General features: G+C 38.9%; 1 protein-coding gene and 1 long non-coding RNA gene across 3 annotated transcripts in view; both read left to right on the top strand.

The window, feature by feature from the left end:
* Positions 1–3089: 3089 nt before the first annotated feature.
* LOC132973737 (uncharacterized) overlaps positions 3090–19786 on the top strand; it is a 31669-nt gene continuing 14972 nt past the window's right edge. The window contains exons 1-3 of one of the 2 annotated variants that reach the window (XM_061037292.1): positions 3090–3148; positions 18853–18922; positions 19247–19675. In XM_061037292.1, coding sequence (XP_060893275.1) covers positions 19285–19675 — 391 coding nt within the window. In that variant the 5' untranslated portion in view covers positions 3090–3148; positions 18853–18922; positions 19247–19284. The remainder of the gene's footprint in view (positions 3149–18852; positions 18923–19246; positions 19676–19786) is intronic. The other variant, XM_061037293.1, reaches the window with a different exon arrangement.
* On the top strand, positions 6512–7407 carry LOC132973735 (uncharacterized). Its single transcript, XR_009673068.1, has 2 exons — positions 6512–7213; positions 7248–7407. It is a non-coding gene; the product is annotated as an uncharacterized LOC132973735 (long non-coding RNA).

The following is a 19786-nucleotide window of genomic DNA, read 5'->3' on the forward strand; positions in this document are numbered from 1 at the left end:
TACCTATAGGCCTACTTTTAAATTCTGCCGGCCAAACTTGGCTGTATCCGAATTGCCAAGTACCTACTCAATCTGTCAGTAGACAGTACCTACTATCTGTGCTGTATACTGTTAGTACCTACTATTCAGTAGGGTGCACAGTAGGCAGATATTTGTTCCTATTTCACCTGATTCATTCAGTATGGAAGTGACCTCATTTACGTTTCCCAAACCGGCCGCATCCACCCGTTTTTTTTTTTGTTTGTTTAGCTTTATTCAAGAAGAGTAATGCATATATACAGTCAGGTAAACAAAAAACAATATCACAATGTAAATCAAGTAAAAGACAGATTAAATAACTAAATAACATTATTTAGTATATAAATAGGAATATAAAGTAAAATAAACAAATAAAGACGCATTTAAATAGTGAAATCATTATTTAAATAAAGGGGGAAAGGTTTTATAATAATGCAGATATTTGTTATATTTTCTGTTGTTAATTAAAAGTAGTGGTTTCAGTCTGGACTTTAACTCTAAACTATAAATTTATTATATTAATCCATGCTCGTTTGTTTTGATTTGGAGGCGGACGTGACGATTTATGTTTAATTTCGCACAGCATTGTGGGAGTTAGTATACAATTCATTTCCTGAAAGCACGCATCCGACCCATACTGCATGAAACCCGGAAGTTAGTATCCATACTGAAATGTTCAGTATACTGAGGTGGACCCAAAAAATGACTACTGAATGACCACGAAAGTTCAGTATACTGAAACTCCTACTGAAAAGTACGTACTGCCTACTGAACTGTGACTATTCGGAAAGGGCCACAGTGTTTCGTGGAGTTGTGCTGCATCAAATAATGTTCCAAGTTCTGAATCATTTTAAATTACACCACTACTCAGTCCATTTGTGTTGTCAAAAATGTAGAACATGTTTTGGTAATGTATTATATTTTGTTATTAACGATTTCAGGATCAGGTTGTATTAATTTGCTCAGTAGTACATGTCGTTAGGTTGCACGTCACAGAAAATGTGACAGAAACGGAGGTCGACGGATATCATTTATTTGTACTAAAAAAAGTTAATATGAGAGAATTTATAACAGTTTGTTCCGCCGGTCGAAGGGATTAAGATGTGAGTTAAAAAATATAAGCGTATTTCCCTGTGAAGAGTTGGAGTTAGCTAACTTGATATGGCTGTTAGCAAGGCTGTAACTATGGTGATGTCGGCGCCAGAAATAACGGTCAGTAGTTAATGTTTCTCTGTTTTATCCGTGGTTTAACTAATATATCTACCTTTAACACGGTTTAACAAGTTTCAAAGGTTCAAACAATGATTTTATTTGTCTGGAATCAACAGAAATCTCAGCCATAGAGATGACAGACTATCAACATTAACTCTTATCAATTCATGTTACAGGCGGTCACAGGCCGCTCACTAAGGTTAATTCATTTTTCAGTTTTTTGGACATTTGAAAGAATAAGCTTTTGTTTTTCTGCATTTCTTTTGAAAAAATGCTCTTTATAGTAACATCTGCAATTGGGTCTACATCCTTGTTTTTTTACACATTATGCCAGACCCATCCAGTCTCATTACAATGATTTCCTACCTTCTGTTCCTTTCTTTATAACTCTTTGTTACAACTAATTTTTGACAATAAACAGAGTAGAAACAGAGGCACAAACACATCTTTCTTCTTCTTCTTCCTCTACTCCTGATGTTCCAGCAGGCTGCAAACTGTAGGGTGTAATACTGCCTAACCTACAGACCAAACCTGGAACCTCCCTGTACCTCAAGACTTGCGGCTTCTATCAGTTGAGAAAAAAATAAATAAACTAATTTCCATCTTCCAACCACACAGTCGGAATAAATTATGACGTGAACCAACAATGCTGTAGAACGACTCAGAGGCTGCAAGGAGGCTGCATGGAAATTACAAACTGCAGTTTATTCTTCAAAGAATGCAATGAGGACATCGACCTTCTGAGTGACTCACTAACCTCATACCTGAATTCACACAGAATCAGTAGTGTTTCCAAAACCATAACCCATGGATCGTAAAAGATATCAAACTAACTCTCCTCCAAAAGAAACACACATTTTAACAGGGAAATACTGTATGAATTAATCTATAATTCCATGAAAAAGGAATGACGGTGCAAGATAAGGAATGGAAAATCAGATTACTAGAGAAAGTTGGACAAATAAGTTTCTTGTGGTAACATTAGGGAGGCATGGACCTTGACCTCAAAGGGGCGGCTGTGGTTCAGTTGGTAGAGTCGGTCGACTCTTAACCAGAAGCTTGGGGGTTCGATCCCCAGCTCCCGCAGCAACATGTCCAATGTATCCTCTGGCAAGACACCTAACCCCACCTAAATTAATGTACACTATATGTTGTTGTTTTGTCATTACTTGTTGTATTGGTTTTTGCTTGTCATTGTGATTGTATGTAACTTTACTTTCGTGTTTACCAACAACCTGCCAAGGGTTGAAATTATCCTATGGCTATAATCTGTCACATTTACATGTTTTATGTTCATTAATGTGCACTGTCCCTATTTAAATAAATGAAGAAATAAATAGTAAAAGTGACTGTGCTGTTCACAACAAGAAGTCACATTTTGTGAAACTAGTTGAGAAACGAGCCTCATTCTCAGGTCAGACATATTTTATTTTTATTTTTTTACCTTATGTGATGTGTTAAACATTTCGTGAGTAGGCTATTTGAGCATCTGTAGTCCCTCAGAACTGTTTTTTCAAATGAAAAGGTTAGACAAGGCAGAAGCAAAAGGATCCAGATACTGCTGTAAGTGTTAGGAATCTGAATAGAAAACAAGGATTTAGATTCTTTATTCTATTGTCAGTCTGTTTTTTTCTTGTCTTTGGTTTTCTGCTTCATTATGCAAACAGGAAGTGAGTTCTAGTCTGTTTTTTTCTTGTCTTTGATTTTCTGCTTCATTATGCAAACAGGAAGTGAGGTCTGCAGCAAAAGTGAAAGTAACCAGAGGCTTTACGGTGTTCGTTCGGATCTACGGCTGGATTTATGAAGGCTTTCTTCTCACTCAGATCCAAACCTCGCTGAAAATAAGAAACTGTCTTGGATTTGTGTGGACCATAGACTGTAAGGTGTGGACACAGTGGACACGGACTGGACCGTGCGGGTAAGTCTGAAAAGAAGAGAACTTTGTTAAGTAGGCTAATAAAATAAAACGATGAAAAGAAGATCACCTCTGTTTTAATTACTATTGCACACAGTGTAAGGCTCCGGTAAAAAATAAAATAAAAAGTAAATTAATGATGTGGCACATTGTAGGATTACATGAACGCACCCACCCAACGTGGCTCTGGTCCCGGAAGTAAATTTCCTCATTCAAATCTTCCTTTGATTTTTCACAAATTCCTATATCAATAGATTGGGGCCTGGAACCAAGACACCCAGCTACCACAACACTAGTGACTATAGTACATTTAATTCGGCATCAACACGGCATTCAAAAACGAGAAAAAAGGCAAAGGTACAAGACTGTGTACATAATTTTACACATCCCATAATCCATTGCGAATGAAATCGTTTCTTCTTAAAAGTAACTTTTGGTGTTGTTAAAGCGTGTATACTGTTAATGCAAGTGTTGTACTATCCTGTAGTTTGTGCTGTGGAAAATATAAACTACATTCACAGCGGCATGACAATGTTATTAGTACATTTCCTGTTATCTAACTAACTATAGTGGGAAACATTGCCATGGAACAGCAAAGAAGGAAGATGGTGTTTCGTGGAGTTGTGCTGCATCAAATAATGTTCCAAGTTCTGAATCATTTTAAATTACACCACTACTCAGTCCATTTGTGTTGTCAAAAATGTAGAACATGTTTTGGTAATGTATTATATTTTGTTATTAACGATTTCAGGATCAGGTTGTATTAATTTGCTTCGCGCATGCGCAGAGCCGCTCAGTAGTACATTTAGTTGGGTAGCACGTCACAGAAAATGTGACAGAAACGGAGGTCGACGGATATCATTTATTTGTACTAAAAAAAGTTAATATGAGAGAGTTTATAACAGTTTGTTCCGCCGGTCGAAGGGATTAAGATGTGATTTAAAGTCACGATTATTTGTTAAAAAATATAAGCGTATTTCCCTGTGTAGAGTTAGCTAACTTGTATGGCTGTTAGCAAGGCTGTAATGTGCATATTATACCCTTTTTGGGGTTCTTATATTTAATCTATGTATCTACTAAAGTTTGTTCACAATAGCTAAAGTTATCAAAAAGTGTCTGTTTTCATGTACTGCTGCTCCATGCATTTGAGTGTGGGAGCTCTAAAACTAATGCTGCTATCTTAGATAGCCTCCCAAACTGGCTCAAACCGGTCACCTTTGAAAAAAAGGAACCAACTATTACTCAAATGTTTTGCTTTTACTATTTCAGTTAATTATGTGTATGTCAGGTGGTGCCAAATATTTCTTACCTTTCTTATATTTCTTATTTTCTTGCTCATGGTTGAGGACATACTCCCCCAAAACTCCTCAACATTAAAGGTGGTGGGATCTTGGGGCATGGGGATCTCCATGAGTTGATACTCCAGGAACTCCTCACTCACCTTGTCCTGTTCCTGTGGCCCATGGAAAGGAAGTAGTTCCTGAAATCTAAAAAGAGCACCATATGTAAAGAACTGATTAAGATACTGTGGGAGAAAAAACAGGATTTGTTTTGTGACCATGATCATCATTAAACTAAACAATCTGTTCAATATGTTGAAACTCTGGACGATGTGGAAACCCTTGCCTGTTAACAAAGTATAGGACATCTTCCAATCCACACTCAGCCCTCTGCTGCACATTAATAAATTTAGCGTGCTTCATACGGGCCTCCTTCAGGGGGAGTTTGTTGATGCTATACTCCACAGCCCTGATCAGAAACACCAGTGCTGCCTGCTGGAATAGCTGCACCTCCTGAGGTGTGATGTCTCCAGCCTCAAGGAGCCTGTTGAGGGTAGCTCTGGTGGTGAAGCCACAATATAAGCTTTTCTCCTATCAGAGAGAGAGAAAAGAAAGAGATAAAGCATATTAAATACAGGTAGTTTAAACAATATTTACGGGTTTTACCTATAGACTACATATACATTTTATGCCTTTTCCATCACATCAGAGATCTCACTCAACTCATAACAACAACCTTCACAAAAAAGTGTATTTGTGGACAATGAGCATACAGGTTTATCTCCTTATGAGACTTGAAAGCATTACCTGGCAGTTGGTTTAGTGGGTCCTTGTAGAGGATGTCATGGACTTGTCGGCCCTGTAGTGCTATCAGCTTCATGAACCTCGCACACAGTTTCAAGATGAACTTCGTCATTTGCAAAATTGTAGTTCATAAAAGATTTCCATGTATTACTCAAAAAAGGACATATCATCCAATGAAAAACTAGGCAGACATACAGGGCAGCAGGATAGCCCAACCTTTCCATTTTACCTCTCCATGGAGCAGGAAGATGGAGGACTTTTCTCTCTGGAGGAGGAGGTTCAGTGTGGAGAACATTGGCAGCGTTGCTTGGAAGAAGAGGAGGTAGACTTCTGTCAGGGGGTTGGAAAATACATCCACCAGCCTTCTAAACCCTTGTTGTTTCTAATCTGTTCTTAAAAGTAAATATTTAGTCTCATGTAATGCACCTGTACTACTGTCAATTAAATAAGCAACCTACTTAAAGACTTAAAATAGCTAGTAAGTGGTCCATACTGCCGCAGAATTTGAGTAATAGACCTCTCCAGGCTTAACCATCGCACTGAAATGTGCAGCAGTTTAGATATCTGCAAAACAAGAAATCAAAGATTTATTACAACACTATACAGCAAACTTTTTTACTTGGCATTGGACTTAACAGATTGGTAATATAAAGTGTAAATGTTTGAACTTACTTCCAAAAACCTCTGCCCTGCATGTTTGGCAGTGTTGTGAATAATATGGCAGGGGCATCCATGTATGTAAATACTGCCATTTTCCCTCAGCATTCTGGCTGCAATTGAATTTTTGGCCCCTGTATTTACAGGTGCATTGTCGATTGAGAGACCTACACAATTTCTCCAAGGGATGTTACTTTCCTGCAAGGCGTCATTGATTTTTTGATAAATCACTTCAGCTGTGCCACAGCTCCACCCACTGGTGGTGCACATATCCAGGAATCTGTGCACAACTTTGGTGGTGTCAAATATCCTCACAGTGAGGGGATTCATCTTCTCTAGACCTGCAACAATAAGGTGCATAACTAAACCTACATGTTGTTGGGAAATTTTATGAGTGTACATTAGGGGTGCAGAAATGCAAAATTTTCTCTAATTGATTACTCTTCCCGTTGTTAAAGCGAGTACTCGAGTAATCGTTTTGTAGTTCTTTTTTTTTCTGTAATTCTTTTCCCCCACGGGAGGCCCCGCCCCCAACTATGACGCAATACCGACTGTATCTATTTTTAATAATTGTTAGTAATAGGCCTTTGTATTAACGTTCAAATTAGGAAATGTCTTACTTCAACAGACAGCAAACCTCAAATAAAACTTCACACACTATATCTTATGACCGTTTTAACACTTCATTATAATTAGAGCAGTGAGTGTGGCGAGCAGACGTGCAGACATCAATGCACTCATGGGACGTTGAAGCTGTTTTGACAGCAACATTCTGTTAACAGAGACTACAGTCTGCAGTGTAGAGCACACTTTACTCTTGGAAATGAAGTTACAATAGAACAGGTGAACTGTTTCATCTTTCTCCTCTGTGCGTAATGACACACTCGCTCAATCTCGCTCCTCCGTCCGCTATGAGCTATTTCTCCCCATTTTGTTTTGTAGTTATTAAAAGAATAATCATCTAAAATTCCAAAATATAGAAAAACATCTAGTTATGCTGCTCTGTCCTGGATGATCAAACGTCATTGGTTTGGGGGGGTAAAGCGTTAATCGCAAAGTGAAAGTCCTTCTTTTTCTGTGGACTAAAAAGACAATTTGAACTGAACGTTCGTAGATCATATTGCATATTTTGTAGGGCTGCAACTAACGATTATTTTAATAATCGATTAATCGGTTAATTATTTTTCTGATTAATCGATGAATCGGATAAAAAAAACAACATTTTGAATTTCCACATGTTTATTCAAAAACAGAACATTAGTTCATTGACAGTGCAAACAAAAGTGCAAAAACAGCAGGTTACTGCTTGGACGTCTCCATGAGCTTTGTGAAATGGGTCCTTGAGGGAAGAGTGTAGCCAGGGTTCAAGGTGGGGATCATTGTAGTGAAGTTACATCTTAATTTTCAACCATCGTCAGAGGCCTCATGTCAGCGACGAGCATGTTGAGGATGCTATCTGTCAAGACGGATGCTTGCTGTGGTGTACATGATGTTTTCTGCAATGACAAAGATAGTATTAGTTTGTAAAACAGCACAATTTACATCTAATCAATATGCCTTGTTGTTTTAGTTATGAATTATTGTTATGTAAAGGCAAGAAAGTAACCCAAAGAGCACTTTCAGAGACAGCACACGTTTTTATAATATATATTTATTTACACTCATACAGGTACCCTAAAAAACGACTTATTTACACAAATTCAATTAAGTGTCTAAATGCACTTGCATACAGTGCAGTGTATTAACTCTCACCTTATTACAGAAAATTAACACTGGAAGCTTAATCATTAAATTATTAAATCATTGTAGTACACTAGGGGTACAAACGAGTACTCGGGTACCCGGTACTCATTCATTAAATAATAATCGGTTACAAAGAAAATGTAATCAATAATCGATTTGTAGTCCACATTTTTGTAAATGTTTCCTGTTGCATTGTGGGTTCTAGGATAGGCCTAATTCAAAACAGAAAAAAGCAGCACACTCAAACAGAAATAAAACTTCAGGTGCACGAGCGCAAAAAGAAAATAGATGACAAACAAAGCGCTGATAAAGGCTCTGCGCTGAAACGCTTCCGTTGTTGATCCGTACGCTGCTACCTTAACAAAAATATCCCTTTAATTTACCCCCTTATGAATTCACGATGAATAAAAATAAAAATATTAGTGCTGCAACAACGAATCGATAAAATCGTCAAAAAACGATTAATAAAAGTGTTGGCGACGAATTTCATTATCGATTCGTTGCGACGCGCGATTAATGCGTCACTCCCTTTGTCGCAGACTGTGGTGACGTACACGCCGAACTGTTTACATGCCGACAGCACAGCGTGGCGGAGCTAGAGCGTGAGAGAGCGGAGCTGGTATTTCAGATAGTGATGTGAAAAGCAGTTCTTTTCAGTGTACTGAATCAGTAGAATCAGTTCAGTAAATTAATTCGTTCAAAAGATTCATTCACCGAATCGTTCAGTACTTCTCTGCAGCTCTGTCTGTGAATCAGAATTTAATAAGCTGAAACACGGCCGAACGTTTAGTTCTGCTCGCGATCGTACTGAGAACAGCCGGTGGTGAATAATAAACCAATGAGCTGAGAATTTAGTTGGATAAAGTTACAGTTTGCAAACTGAAAGCTGCTAAAACAATCACATTTATTTTCCCCGACCGTTCTGTTCAGTTCGTTCAGTGAACGAGAGCTCCACTCTTCCTCTCAGTTCATTCAGTGATTCATGTCGGAGCTCTCGTTCAGTTCGTTCACTGAACGAACTGAACGAGAGCTCCGCCTCCGAGTCACTCTCTTCCTCTCAGTACGTTCAGTGAACGAAACACGAGCGAGACTGCGAGTCACCAGCCTCAGTCACACACACACACACACACACACACACACACACACACACACACACACACACAGGCTTTGAGTGACTCTTACGGTCTAGAGAGAGAGACACGAGACGGGAGAGAGGAGAGCGCAACTGAAGTTGAGAAAAGAACGACTCTTTTCAGTAAGTGATTCAGTTCAGTTCGTTCACCCAGATGATTCGTTCACGAACTACACATCACTAATTTCAGATATTAAACATAGCAGAGCGGAGAGAACGGTTCAATCGAAATCTTCTAAAGTATGGGAGCACTTCACAATGCATAAAAACACGAGTTAGTTTCAAGCTTTGCAATAGCGATATGGCGAGGCACAGGAGCACCACAGTGATGATGCAGCACCTGAAAAGTAAACATGTCAAGTAAGAAAATGTAACGTTAGTCTCTCCGGTTGCTCGGCTGGTGCTTTAACGTTAACGTTTAACGTTAGCGTTAGCTGGTTAATGACGGCAATAGAGAAAACGTTTTACTTTGTCAAAGCCAAACAAGCTTAGACTAAAGAAAACTTTATTATTTTGTCTTTTAGGCCCACTTTCAATACGATGTCAGATATATTCTTTGCTTTTTTCCCATATTATTGTCTGTTGACGTTGGAATATATTTGTGTAGGTGTGTTTTACATTTTATTTTAGATTAAAAAAAATGTAAAGTACTTTGTCAGCTTGCTGTAAATAAACAATTAAAAACGAATGTACTTACTTATAGGCAGGATATCATAAAGCAGGTGAATCTACCCATCATTTCAAGGTTGGGTGGGTTGTATTGAAACTGATGAAGGCGGCCAAGTCAGATGGTGGGTTGAGCAGAGGGAGGATGAGAAATAGTGATTCAGGCCACAAGTGCTGGATGCAGACCCTCAACCACTTCTCCGATGTCAACTAGTGCATGAAGGAAGGTGTCAAGAAACACAATCAACTCCACAAAGACCTTTCCAGAACACTGATGAAGTGAGACGCTGAAGCAGTTGGACTTACCCTCGAAAGGTTTAAGAAGAACAACCCATTTGACCACGATCGAGTTGCTTGTGTCCTTCTCAACAGGATTCATGAGCACTGTGGGTGACACAGTCAACGCTGAGAGAGCGGCTGAAGTTGGGAGGTAAATGCAGATAAAGCTGGATAGACAGTCAGTGACATTTTTTTAAAGATTTATTTTTGGGCTTTTTGTGCCTTTATTTGAGAGACAGGACACTGGATAGAGTTGGAAATCAGGAAGAGAGAGTAGGGAATGACATGCAGGAAAGGAGCCACAGATTTGAACCTGAGGACTACAGCCTCCATATATGGGGCACGCGCACACTAACCACTGCGCCACCAGCGCCCCGACAGTCAGTGACATTGACTGATAATCTTTGCCCAACAGGATATGACAGTTGAGACAAGCTTAGAGTATGAGCTGACTCCCTTCCCCTTGTCATTGTTCAACAAAAAATGTCAAAAAATGAACAAGGCGAACAAAGCAGGCTTTTCCAAAACAAGCTTGAAAGACTTGGCCGATTCGCTTGACCTTACAGACCAACCCTGCTCCAGTCTGGTGGTTGATGGAGGATGGCTTCTCTACTTGGTAAAGTGGGAACACGGTCAGACTTGGCAGGTGATTGCAGGCAGTTACCTGAGGTTTGTGCAGTGTCTTGGCAGTCACTCTCAGAAGATCATTGTGGTCTTTGATGGCTATAGTAGCCAAAAGATCATGACCACATCCAGCATACCAAGAACTCCTGCTGTAATCTACAGATTCGACCAGATATGATACATTTGACAACATTCATAACAAGAGTTTGCTTATCCATCTCCTCTCTTCAACGTTCCGGAAACATCAGATCACCGTGGAGCAGTGTGACAATGATGCTGACACTTTGATTGTGAGAGCAGCATTGGCTGCTGCTACAGATGACTCTGTTGAGGTCAGTAAAACATTAAGTAGCAATGTTACATGAATTACATCAACTCAAATTTAATAATACTTACATATCAGAGTTAAAATCATCTTGCAATATCTCTTTGACCGGTGAATATTATTTGATGTGTGTGGAATCTATTGTGTCTGTCCATGATCCACAGAATGGCTTGAGCACGTCTGGCACCTGCCACTCAAAACTCATTCTCTTGCTACAAATGTTAACCAACAGCAACATTTAACATTTAATAAAAGGTAGTTACCATCACTAATACATTTATAAATAGACCTATGAAGATACTTTATAATTCACATGCAACAAGCAACATTGATTTTCACCTAAACAAAGGGTTTTCAAAAGAGCGGGGAAAGTCGGCGTGGTCGTTTCTCTACCAAGGAGTGGTTTTGGTGCAAAATAAATGCTTGCAATGGATTCAGCATCCCAAATAACCCCTAATTTGACCCCTCGTATGCTATTTAGGGCACATGTAAAAAAAAAAAAAATCAAAGATGTCAAATTTTCAACCAATAAGGTTCCAGGTTCCTGAAGTTTCAGCAGCTCTCACGGATTTTCCACAGGAGTTGAATTTAAATATTTTTATATGTGTAACTAGACACATTTAGAAACACATTGGTGTAGAAATTGGTTGGTAAGGAATTTATTCCCAGATTGGCCATATATCTGATAAAATTCCCTTACTTGAGTCAGATGGGGAGATTGAAGGTCACTATGGTGACTTTGTCCCTGGAGAGACGCATGCACCCCACTGAGAGTGGTGAAGATGGTCTTGTGGTCATTAGGGTCACATTCGAGGAGTGTTCCCATAAATTTAAACAATGTTCAAATCTATATGGTCTCTGACAAACTGAGTGACTGAGCAGATTGACATCCATGATGTTCGTCTGATTGTAACTTTGTATTTCACTTTTACCAGCTGTCGTAACTAATAGACCCCCAAGTTGGATGTCAACCTCAATCTTATCATCTATCTGATTGTCAGTTTCTTCAACAATGGTACCAAGAGCGCCAGAAGCATCAGAGATGCCCACTCCATTCTTGTCATTGAAGAAGCAGTGTTTGTAATTTTGTATTTCTGCATAAGACTCTGTGTACCCTAACCGGAGTAACTTGTTGAGCATCCACTTTGACCCAAATCTATGATCCAGTTGTATGGCAAGCCCCGTCATGTAAGGCAATACCCCTGACCGAGGCCAAAAGGCCTTTGTGAAGTTCTGTCCCCAAATGGCTACTCTTTCATCCGTCCTCACTATAGGTCTCAACAACATCTGAAAGCTCTCAGGAACAAGTGCCAGCTGACTAGGGATATCAGTCATACTGTGTGCAGTTGGGTATGACTTTGGATCTACATCAATGGTGGTGATGTCATTGCAAATTAAGTGCAGTCTTTAAGATTTGAGTCTTCTCATTTCCAAACTTAATGTTAGCATGTTGCTCTCGAAGGATGTTGCTGGTCTTATCTTTGAAACAGTGAACATCTGCTCTCCTTTTCTGTAATTTGAAATACAGGGTATCCTGGTATTTCTCTAGGAGCTTCTGCTTCAGCCACTTCTTTGAATATGAGAGACTCTTATCCAGTGACTGATCGAACTGCTGCATTTTTATGCGGACTTGGTCAAGTGTCATAACCCCATGCTCGAGTTCCAGGTCTAACCATTCACAGAGCTCATAAAACACAACATCTCGCTCCTCATCAGTTTTCCTTCCTACATCTTCTGTCTTGGAGTAATGACCATCTGTCTCGTAGAATCTTAATTTAAAAAAAATATCTGTAATCATTCTTGTGATATGCAAGACATCCTTTGTCATGTGGACAGATATCTTCTCTACTATGTTGTATTTTGAAGCAAATAGGGGGTCAGATGTACAATTACTGCAAAAAGACCTTGAGAAACCAAAACAAACCACTGACGATAGCTAGCTAGCTAATGTTAGCATGAGGCAGTCAGCTATCATTCAAGTAAAATAGTAATCAGATGCACTTGGGGTGTGTTGATGTTAGCTAACTAACCAGACTACCTAGTGTTTGCTAGCTATAAGCTAGTTTGATGACAGTGCACTCCTTATATATTATTAATAAATGTAGTGACATTCAATACTTACAGTTGTAAATAATGTAAGTAATACGTACATATCAGAGTTAAAATCATCTTGCAATATCTCTTTGACCGGTGAATATTATTTGATATGTGTGGAATCTATTGTGTCTGTCCATGATCCACAGAATGGCTTGAGCACGTCTGGCACCTGCCACTCAAAACTCACTCTCTTGCTACAAATGTTAACCAACAGCAACATTTAACATTTAATAAAAGGTAGTTACCATCACTAATACATTTATAAATAGACCTATGAAGATACTTTATAATTCACATGCAACAAGCAACATTGATTTCCACCTAAACAAAGGGTTTTCAAAAGAGCGGGGAAAGTGGGCATGGTCGTTTCTCTACCAAGGAGTGTGGTGCAAAATAAATGCTTGCAATGGATTCAGCATCCCAAATAACCCCTAATTTGACCCATCATATGCTATTTAGGGCACATGTAAAAAAAAAAAAAAAAATCAAATTTTCAACCAATAAGGTTCCAGGTACCTGAAGTTTCAGCAGCTCTCACGGATTTTCCTACAGGAGTTGAATTTAAATATTTTTATATGTGTAACTAGACACATTTAGAAACACATTGGTGTAGAAATTGATTGGTAAGGAATTTATTCCCAGATTGGCCATACTGTATATCTGATAAAATTCCCTCACTATTAACAATTAGAATATTGAATCAAATTAAAAAATAAATACATGCCATTTATTTTTCTGTCATTTGAAACATGTAAACACTTGTGGGGAAAAACATGATCTTTATGCCTTCTTTTGTTGTGCCTATGTCTCCTCCTAACTTCAATAACAGCAGTCTGTTGTGTGTAACACTGGTCTCCTGGATTAGCACGTTCTTTATAAAGGTGATAAATACAGACACTGTCACAATCACCGCAAATAACAATGCGTGTACTAACTTAACTTGTTTGCATTTTCTCCTTCCTGTATTTTGCACGTTAGGGCAGAAATGCCCCATATTGAATATTCATTAAGTCAAACATACTAAATGGACAACGCGTGTTGTTTTGATCATTTGAAAGACACAATCCTCACTGCGCGCTGTTAGTAGATCAGATAACACTTTTTTTGCTGGTGGTATCAAGTTTGCACACGTTTTAAGACACGCAAACCTTTAGTAAATCTGGCCCTTAGAGGTAAGAGAAAAGCTTTGTGAATACGGGTCCTGATCTAGGACTAAAAAACAGGTGTCAGAATAGCCGCTGAAATTAGCAATGATTCAACTGGCTGGCTAGTTCACACACACTGTGTTGAATTGTCTTTGTTGCATCCAGTGTGTGCATGTGAATAAGAAGACAATTTATTAATTGCCACTGGTTCATTTATTAACCGAGAGTAGACATGTGTCATTCATCAGGCATGACATGTTATAACTGCGCACTCTAGTGGTGCTGATCAGGATAAACACACACCTCTGCTATGGTGGCCTGTAGTAAACAAACAGAACGATCATTTAGTGAATGATCTACACTCTGGTCAAACTGTTAGCTAATATTACTGATTACCAGCTGACTGGACACAATATTCCCCAACATACGGAAATCAAATGATGAGATGACTTACTGTACTCATACGATATGGTCCTCTTCTCCATAGACTGTAAATATAACGGTCCTCTCCCACGTCGATCAGTCTGTACTTCAGCGAGCGTCTGAATCAAAGTGTCATTGGCGTCTTCTTTGTAACCAGGATGTAGCGTTGTTGTAGCAGGAATATCTAAATCTTACCCGGATACAGCCATGCTATTTATTGATTGGCTGTTGGGTAGCTATATTTCTTTTTTTGATTAGCTGGTGCGTGGCAAGCTCCTTCTGAACTCTATGGGAAACCCCCTTGATTCCTATCTGTGCCATAGTTTAAAAAAATAGCGGCGCAACTTGGTGGGCGTTATCCTGGTAATTTATCTGCGTGAGAAATACAAGGGCCCTTTCCGAATAGTCACAGTTCAGTAGGCAGTACGTACTTCTCAGTAGGGAGTTTCAGTATACTGAACTTTAGTGGTCATTCAGTAGTCATTTTTTGGGTCCACCTCAGTATACTGAACATTTCAGTATGGATACTAACTTCCGGATTTCATGCAGTATGGATCGGATGCGTGCTTTCAGGAAATGAATTGTATTTTACCACCCACAATGCTGTGCGAAATTAAACGTAAATCGTCACGTCTGCCTCCAAATCAAAACAAATGAGCGTGGATTAATATAATCAATTTTTAATCTAGAGTTAAATCCCTACTGAAACCACTACTTTTAATTAACAACAGAAAATATAACAAATATCTGCATTATTATAAAACCTTTCCCCCTCTATTTAAATAATGATTTTACTATTTAAATTTGTTTGTTATTTGTTTATTTTACTTTATATTCTGTATATTACTGTCTTTCATTTGTTCTTTCCTTTATGTACTGTATGTTATTTAGTTATTTAATCTGCCTTTTACTTGATTTACATTGTGATATTGTTTTTTGTTTACCTGACTGTATATATGCATTACTCCTCTTGAATAAAGCTAAACAAAACAAAAAAAAAAACGGGTGGATGCGGCCGGTTTGGGAAACGTAAATGACGTCACTTCCATACTGAATGAATCAGGTGAAGTAGGGACAAATATCTGCTACCACAACACTAGTGACTATAGTACATTTAATTCGGCTGCAACACGGCATTAAAAAACGAGAAGAAGACTGTGTACATAATTTTCGTCCTGAGTCAAGGAACTACACATCCCATAATCCATTGCGAATGAAATCGTTTCTTCTTAAAAGTAACTTTTGGTGTTGTTAAAGCGTTTATACTGTTAATGCAAGTGTTGTACTATCCCAGGGGTGGGCAAACTTTTTGACTCGCGGGCCACAATGGGTTCTAAAATTTGACAGAGGGGCCGGGCCAGGAACAGATGGATGGAGTGTTTGTGTGAACTAATATAAATGACATGTAAAAGCCATTACATGAAAGGATTTGGCCTTTAACAGGTAGCAAAGCATGAATATGCAAGGCTCATTGTACAAATTGAGTTCCAAATGCATTCATTTAATTACACTCATTCATGTGTGAAAATATGTCCACAGCAAATGCAAAGTCACAAAGCCAGTTCTTGTCGCTTAGCTCAGGAAATTCGTTGGATTTCCACATTAACTCCAAAAATGCGCTGATCTCCTCTTTCAGCTCCCACACTCGTTGAAACACTTTGCCCAAACTTAACCAGCGGACACGAGAGTGGTACAGTAAGTCCTGATGATCCGCATCAGTTTCCTCCAGGAACGTAATAAACTGACGATGCTGAAGTCCCCTTGCTCGTATAAAGTTGACAAGTTTTACAACTGGATTCACGACATGATTAAGCTGCAATACAGACTTACACAGAGATTCCTGATGGATGATGCAGTGAAGGAAAATAACATCCTGGTCAGGGTTTTCCTCTTTCACTTTATCCTGGATTCTTTTCAGCAGCTCAACATGTTTTCCAGTTAAATTTGGCGATCCATCCGTTGTGACATTGGCAAGTTTACTCCAAGGTAGCTTCATTCTCTCGATGACAGCAGACACCTGGTTATACAAGTCCTCTCCTCACGTTTTTCCTTTCAGGGACTCCATGTTCAAAAACTCCTCCGTTATCTCAAAACTGTCATTAATCCCTCGGATAAAAATTAGGAGCTGAGCAGTGTCTTTTACGTCATTACTTTCATCCAGCGCTAGTGAATATAACTTAAAGGACTCAGCCTTTTTGTTTAATTCGCTGGCTATATCTTCATCAATCAGTTCCACACGGTGAGTCACAGTCCTGCGTGATAAACTGATTTTTTCAAACTGGCCTTGGCTCTCCGGACACAAGAGACCTGCTGTCTCTACCATGCATTCTTTTAAAAACTCGCCTTCGGAGAAAGGCTTGCTAGCCTTTGCTAATTTGAATGCCAGCAAAAAACTTGCCTTGGTAGTTGACTCTTGAATCACAGTTTGTTGGTGAAAAAAATGTTGCTGAGTCTGTAAATTATCCTTCAACCTCTGAGCCGCAGCCGCCCGTTCTTGCGGGGACTGCTTGCTAGCGTAGTTAGCATGCTTCGTAGCAAAGTGACGGCTGATATTGTACTCTTTGAAAACTGCGACAGTTTCTTGGCATATCAGGCATACAGCCTTTGATCGGACGTGAAAAAATATTTAGTTGTCCACTCCTTATTAAACACTCGGCATTCACTGTCCACTTTTCTTTTCTTTGATCCGCTCATTTTTACAGAAGGGCTCATACGGGTTCATAGGGCAAAGCGAAAAAGTGAAGAAGGGAATAATACACCACACTCTGAAGTGCGCCATCTATTGGGGAAACGCGGGCATTACAGGGGAAAATGAACGAGGTTTAATTATAATAAAATTTTATTTAATAATAATATAATTTGGACAAGTTTGGCGGGCCGTAGTTTGCCCATGCCTGTACTATCCTGTAGTTTGTGCTGTGGAAAATATAAACTACATTCACAGCGGCATGACAATGTTATTAGTACATTTCCTGTTATCTAACTAACTATAGTGGGAAACATTGCCATGGCAACAGCAAAGAAGGAAGATGGTGTTTCGTGGAGTTGTGCTGCATCAAATAATGTTCCAAGTTCTGAATCATTTTAAATTACACCACTACTCAGTCCATTTGTGTTGTCAAAAATGTAGAACATGTTTTGGTAATGTATTATATTTTGTTATTAAAGATTTCAGGATCAGGTTGTATTAATTTGCTTCGCGCATGCGCAGAGCCGCTCAGTAGTACATGTTGTTGGGTAGCACGTCACAGAAAATGTGACAGAAACGGAGGTCGACGGATATCATTTATTTGTACTAAAGGTCAGTAGTTAATGTTTCTCTGTTTTATCCGTGGTTTAACTAATATATCTACCTTTAACACGGTTTAACAAGTTTCAAAGGTTTTTATTTGATTTTATTTGTCTGGAATCAACAGAAATCTCAGCCATAGAGATGACAGACTATCAACATTAACTCTTATCAATTCATGTTACAGGCGGTCACAGGCCGCTCACTAAGGTTAATTCATTTTTCACCCCCAATATTTGTATTATTTATAGTTTTGAACGTATTATGATTTATTCTTGTTTGTATTAAGGGTAAGTCATATCTTTTTAACACTCCAATGTTTTAAAGGTGCACTATGGAGTTTTGGTAGAGACATGAGAAAGTTTAAGAAACGTACAGACTCTGTGCTTTATGTTCATAACTCGATATACAAACTGTCCCCCGAGGAAAATTTGGTCCCTGAAACACTGTTTAACCAATGTTTTTGTTGCGCCTCTCTTCAAGAGAAGGCTGACCGACCCTCTCATACAGGTCACAGTGATGAGTGTCAAATCGATCACCAGTTATAAACCTGAGGGTGGAGTGATAGACGGCGTCCAGAGGCTTCAGAGTTGAGGCTGCAGCATGTCTATAAATGACATCGCCGTAATCTATCACTGACAAGAACACAGCTTCAATAATTATTTTTCTGCACGATAAAGGAAAACTTCATTTGTTTCTGTACAAAAAGCCAACTTTCTGTCCCGACTTGGAGAGTTTTTACATGGAACTTAAAAGTGTTAACGGTTGTGTAACGGCTTGACAGAGTTAACATTAGCTCTGCCGCCGCCATACTGGTTCTGGCTCGCTCCCTAATATGTTTATCAAGACCAGAGGTCCATCCCCCATCAAATCCATACGTACATGAATGTTCCTCCACCTGTAGTGCACTGGTTATTGATCAGCCGTATAGCCTAGCTTCAAGGGGTCAAGTGTTAGTCATGTTTTTTACTCTCTGGAAAACTAATGACAAGTCCAGTGAGATTCTAACCTGTAATCTTTATAATTATTGGTAAACAATGTTTTACTGATACAACACTTAATATTCAGAATTAAAAGACAGATTTTTATGTTTAATATATTTTAAATGAATAATTAAGATAAATAATAAACACCTACATTGTTATATAAGTACCATTAACTATCAGTGCAGATAATAAGCCTGCGTTTATGAGAGCTTTCTACCACTTTTAACTTGTTCTTTTTTTGTTTCTCTTGTGCTCAGGACAATCACCCTCCACTGACATCAAACAGCAGATGGAGTTTTTCTTCAGTGGACATTTTGAGGCCTCTGTGTAAGTGTCTCTGTCTCTGATAAACAGTCTGTGTGTGATGTGGTCCAGGAAAATCATTTTAACTTACGGTGCATTCAATGTCTTCTTTGTCAAAGCCTGGATAGGACACTTTGGTGAGAGAGAGGTAGAGTACTTGGAGATAGGCAGGGGTCCTTTCTATATGGTCATTAGATCTGAATAATGATTGGACAGATTAATAAAAGCCTGCAACAGCCACTGATTGAGAAACCATTCTACAAACATTGTCATAAGAAATAAATATGCATGAGGAAAAGTGAAATTTGTATTTTTATATTTTATTTTACCCAGTCCTTTGTTCTACAGATCATTGAAGGAGGCTTTGTGTGCAGAAGTGAGGACAAATGGCTTGTTCAACAGAGTCTGCCCGAGATCACGTCAGGCTTGTCAGACGCCACCTTGTGAGAGAATTAAAGAATCTCGGGGTCTCTGTGATTGTGGAGAACTTAAATGAGCATGGAGTTTTCTGTGATGAAGAGGTCAGTAACATAAAGGCAGAAAGGACTGACTATGACAAATCAAGAACAATACTGGACAAAGTCATTAAGAGGGGGGAAGCAGCCTGCTACAAGCTCCTTCAGGTTATTGACATGATGTGTAGGAGGACCTCTGGAAGGATATCTTCTCTCTCTGAGGAAATGACTGAAGCTGGGACTAAAGAGTTTGACCTGCACTCCTGGATCAGCAGCTTTCCTTTCAGGGAAGACACAGAAATGGATATAAACTATTCACAAGGTATTTTGAGACAGAATTGTGATTGATAGTAAATTATGTATTTACATTTACTTCCTGTAAAGAACTTGAATTTGTCTGTGTACGAATATGTGACTTCTGGGGCATGATTTA

This window comes from Labrus mixtus, chromosome 5 (assembly GCF_963584025.1).
Source record: "Labrus mixtus chromosome 5, fLabMix1.1, whole genome shotgun sequence".
NCBI classification, from domain to species: Eukaryota; Metazoa; Chordata; class Actinopteri; order Labriformes; family Labridae; genus Labrus; species Labrus mixtus.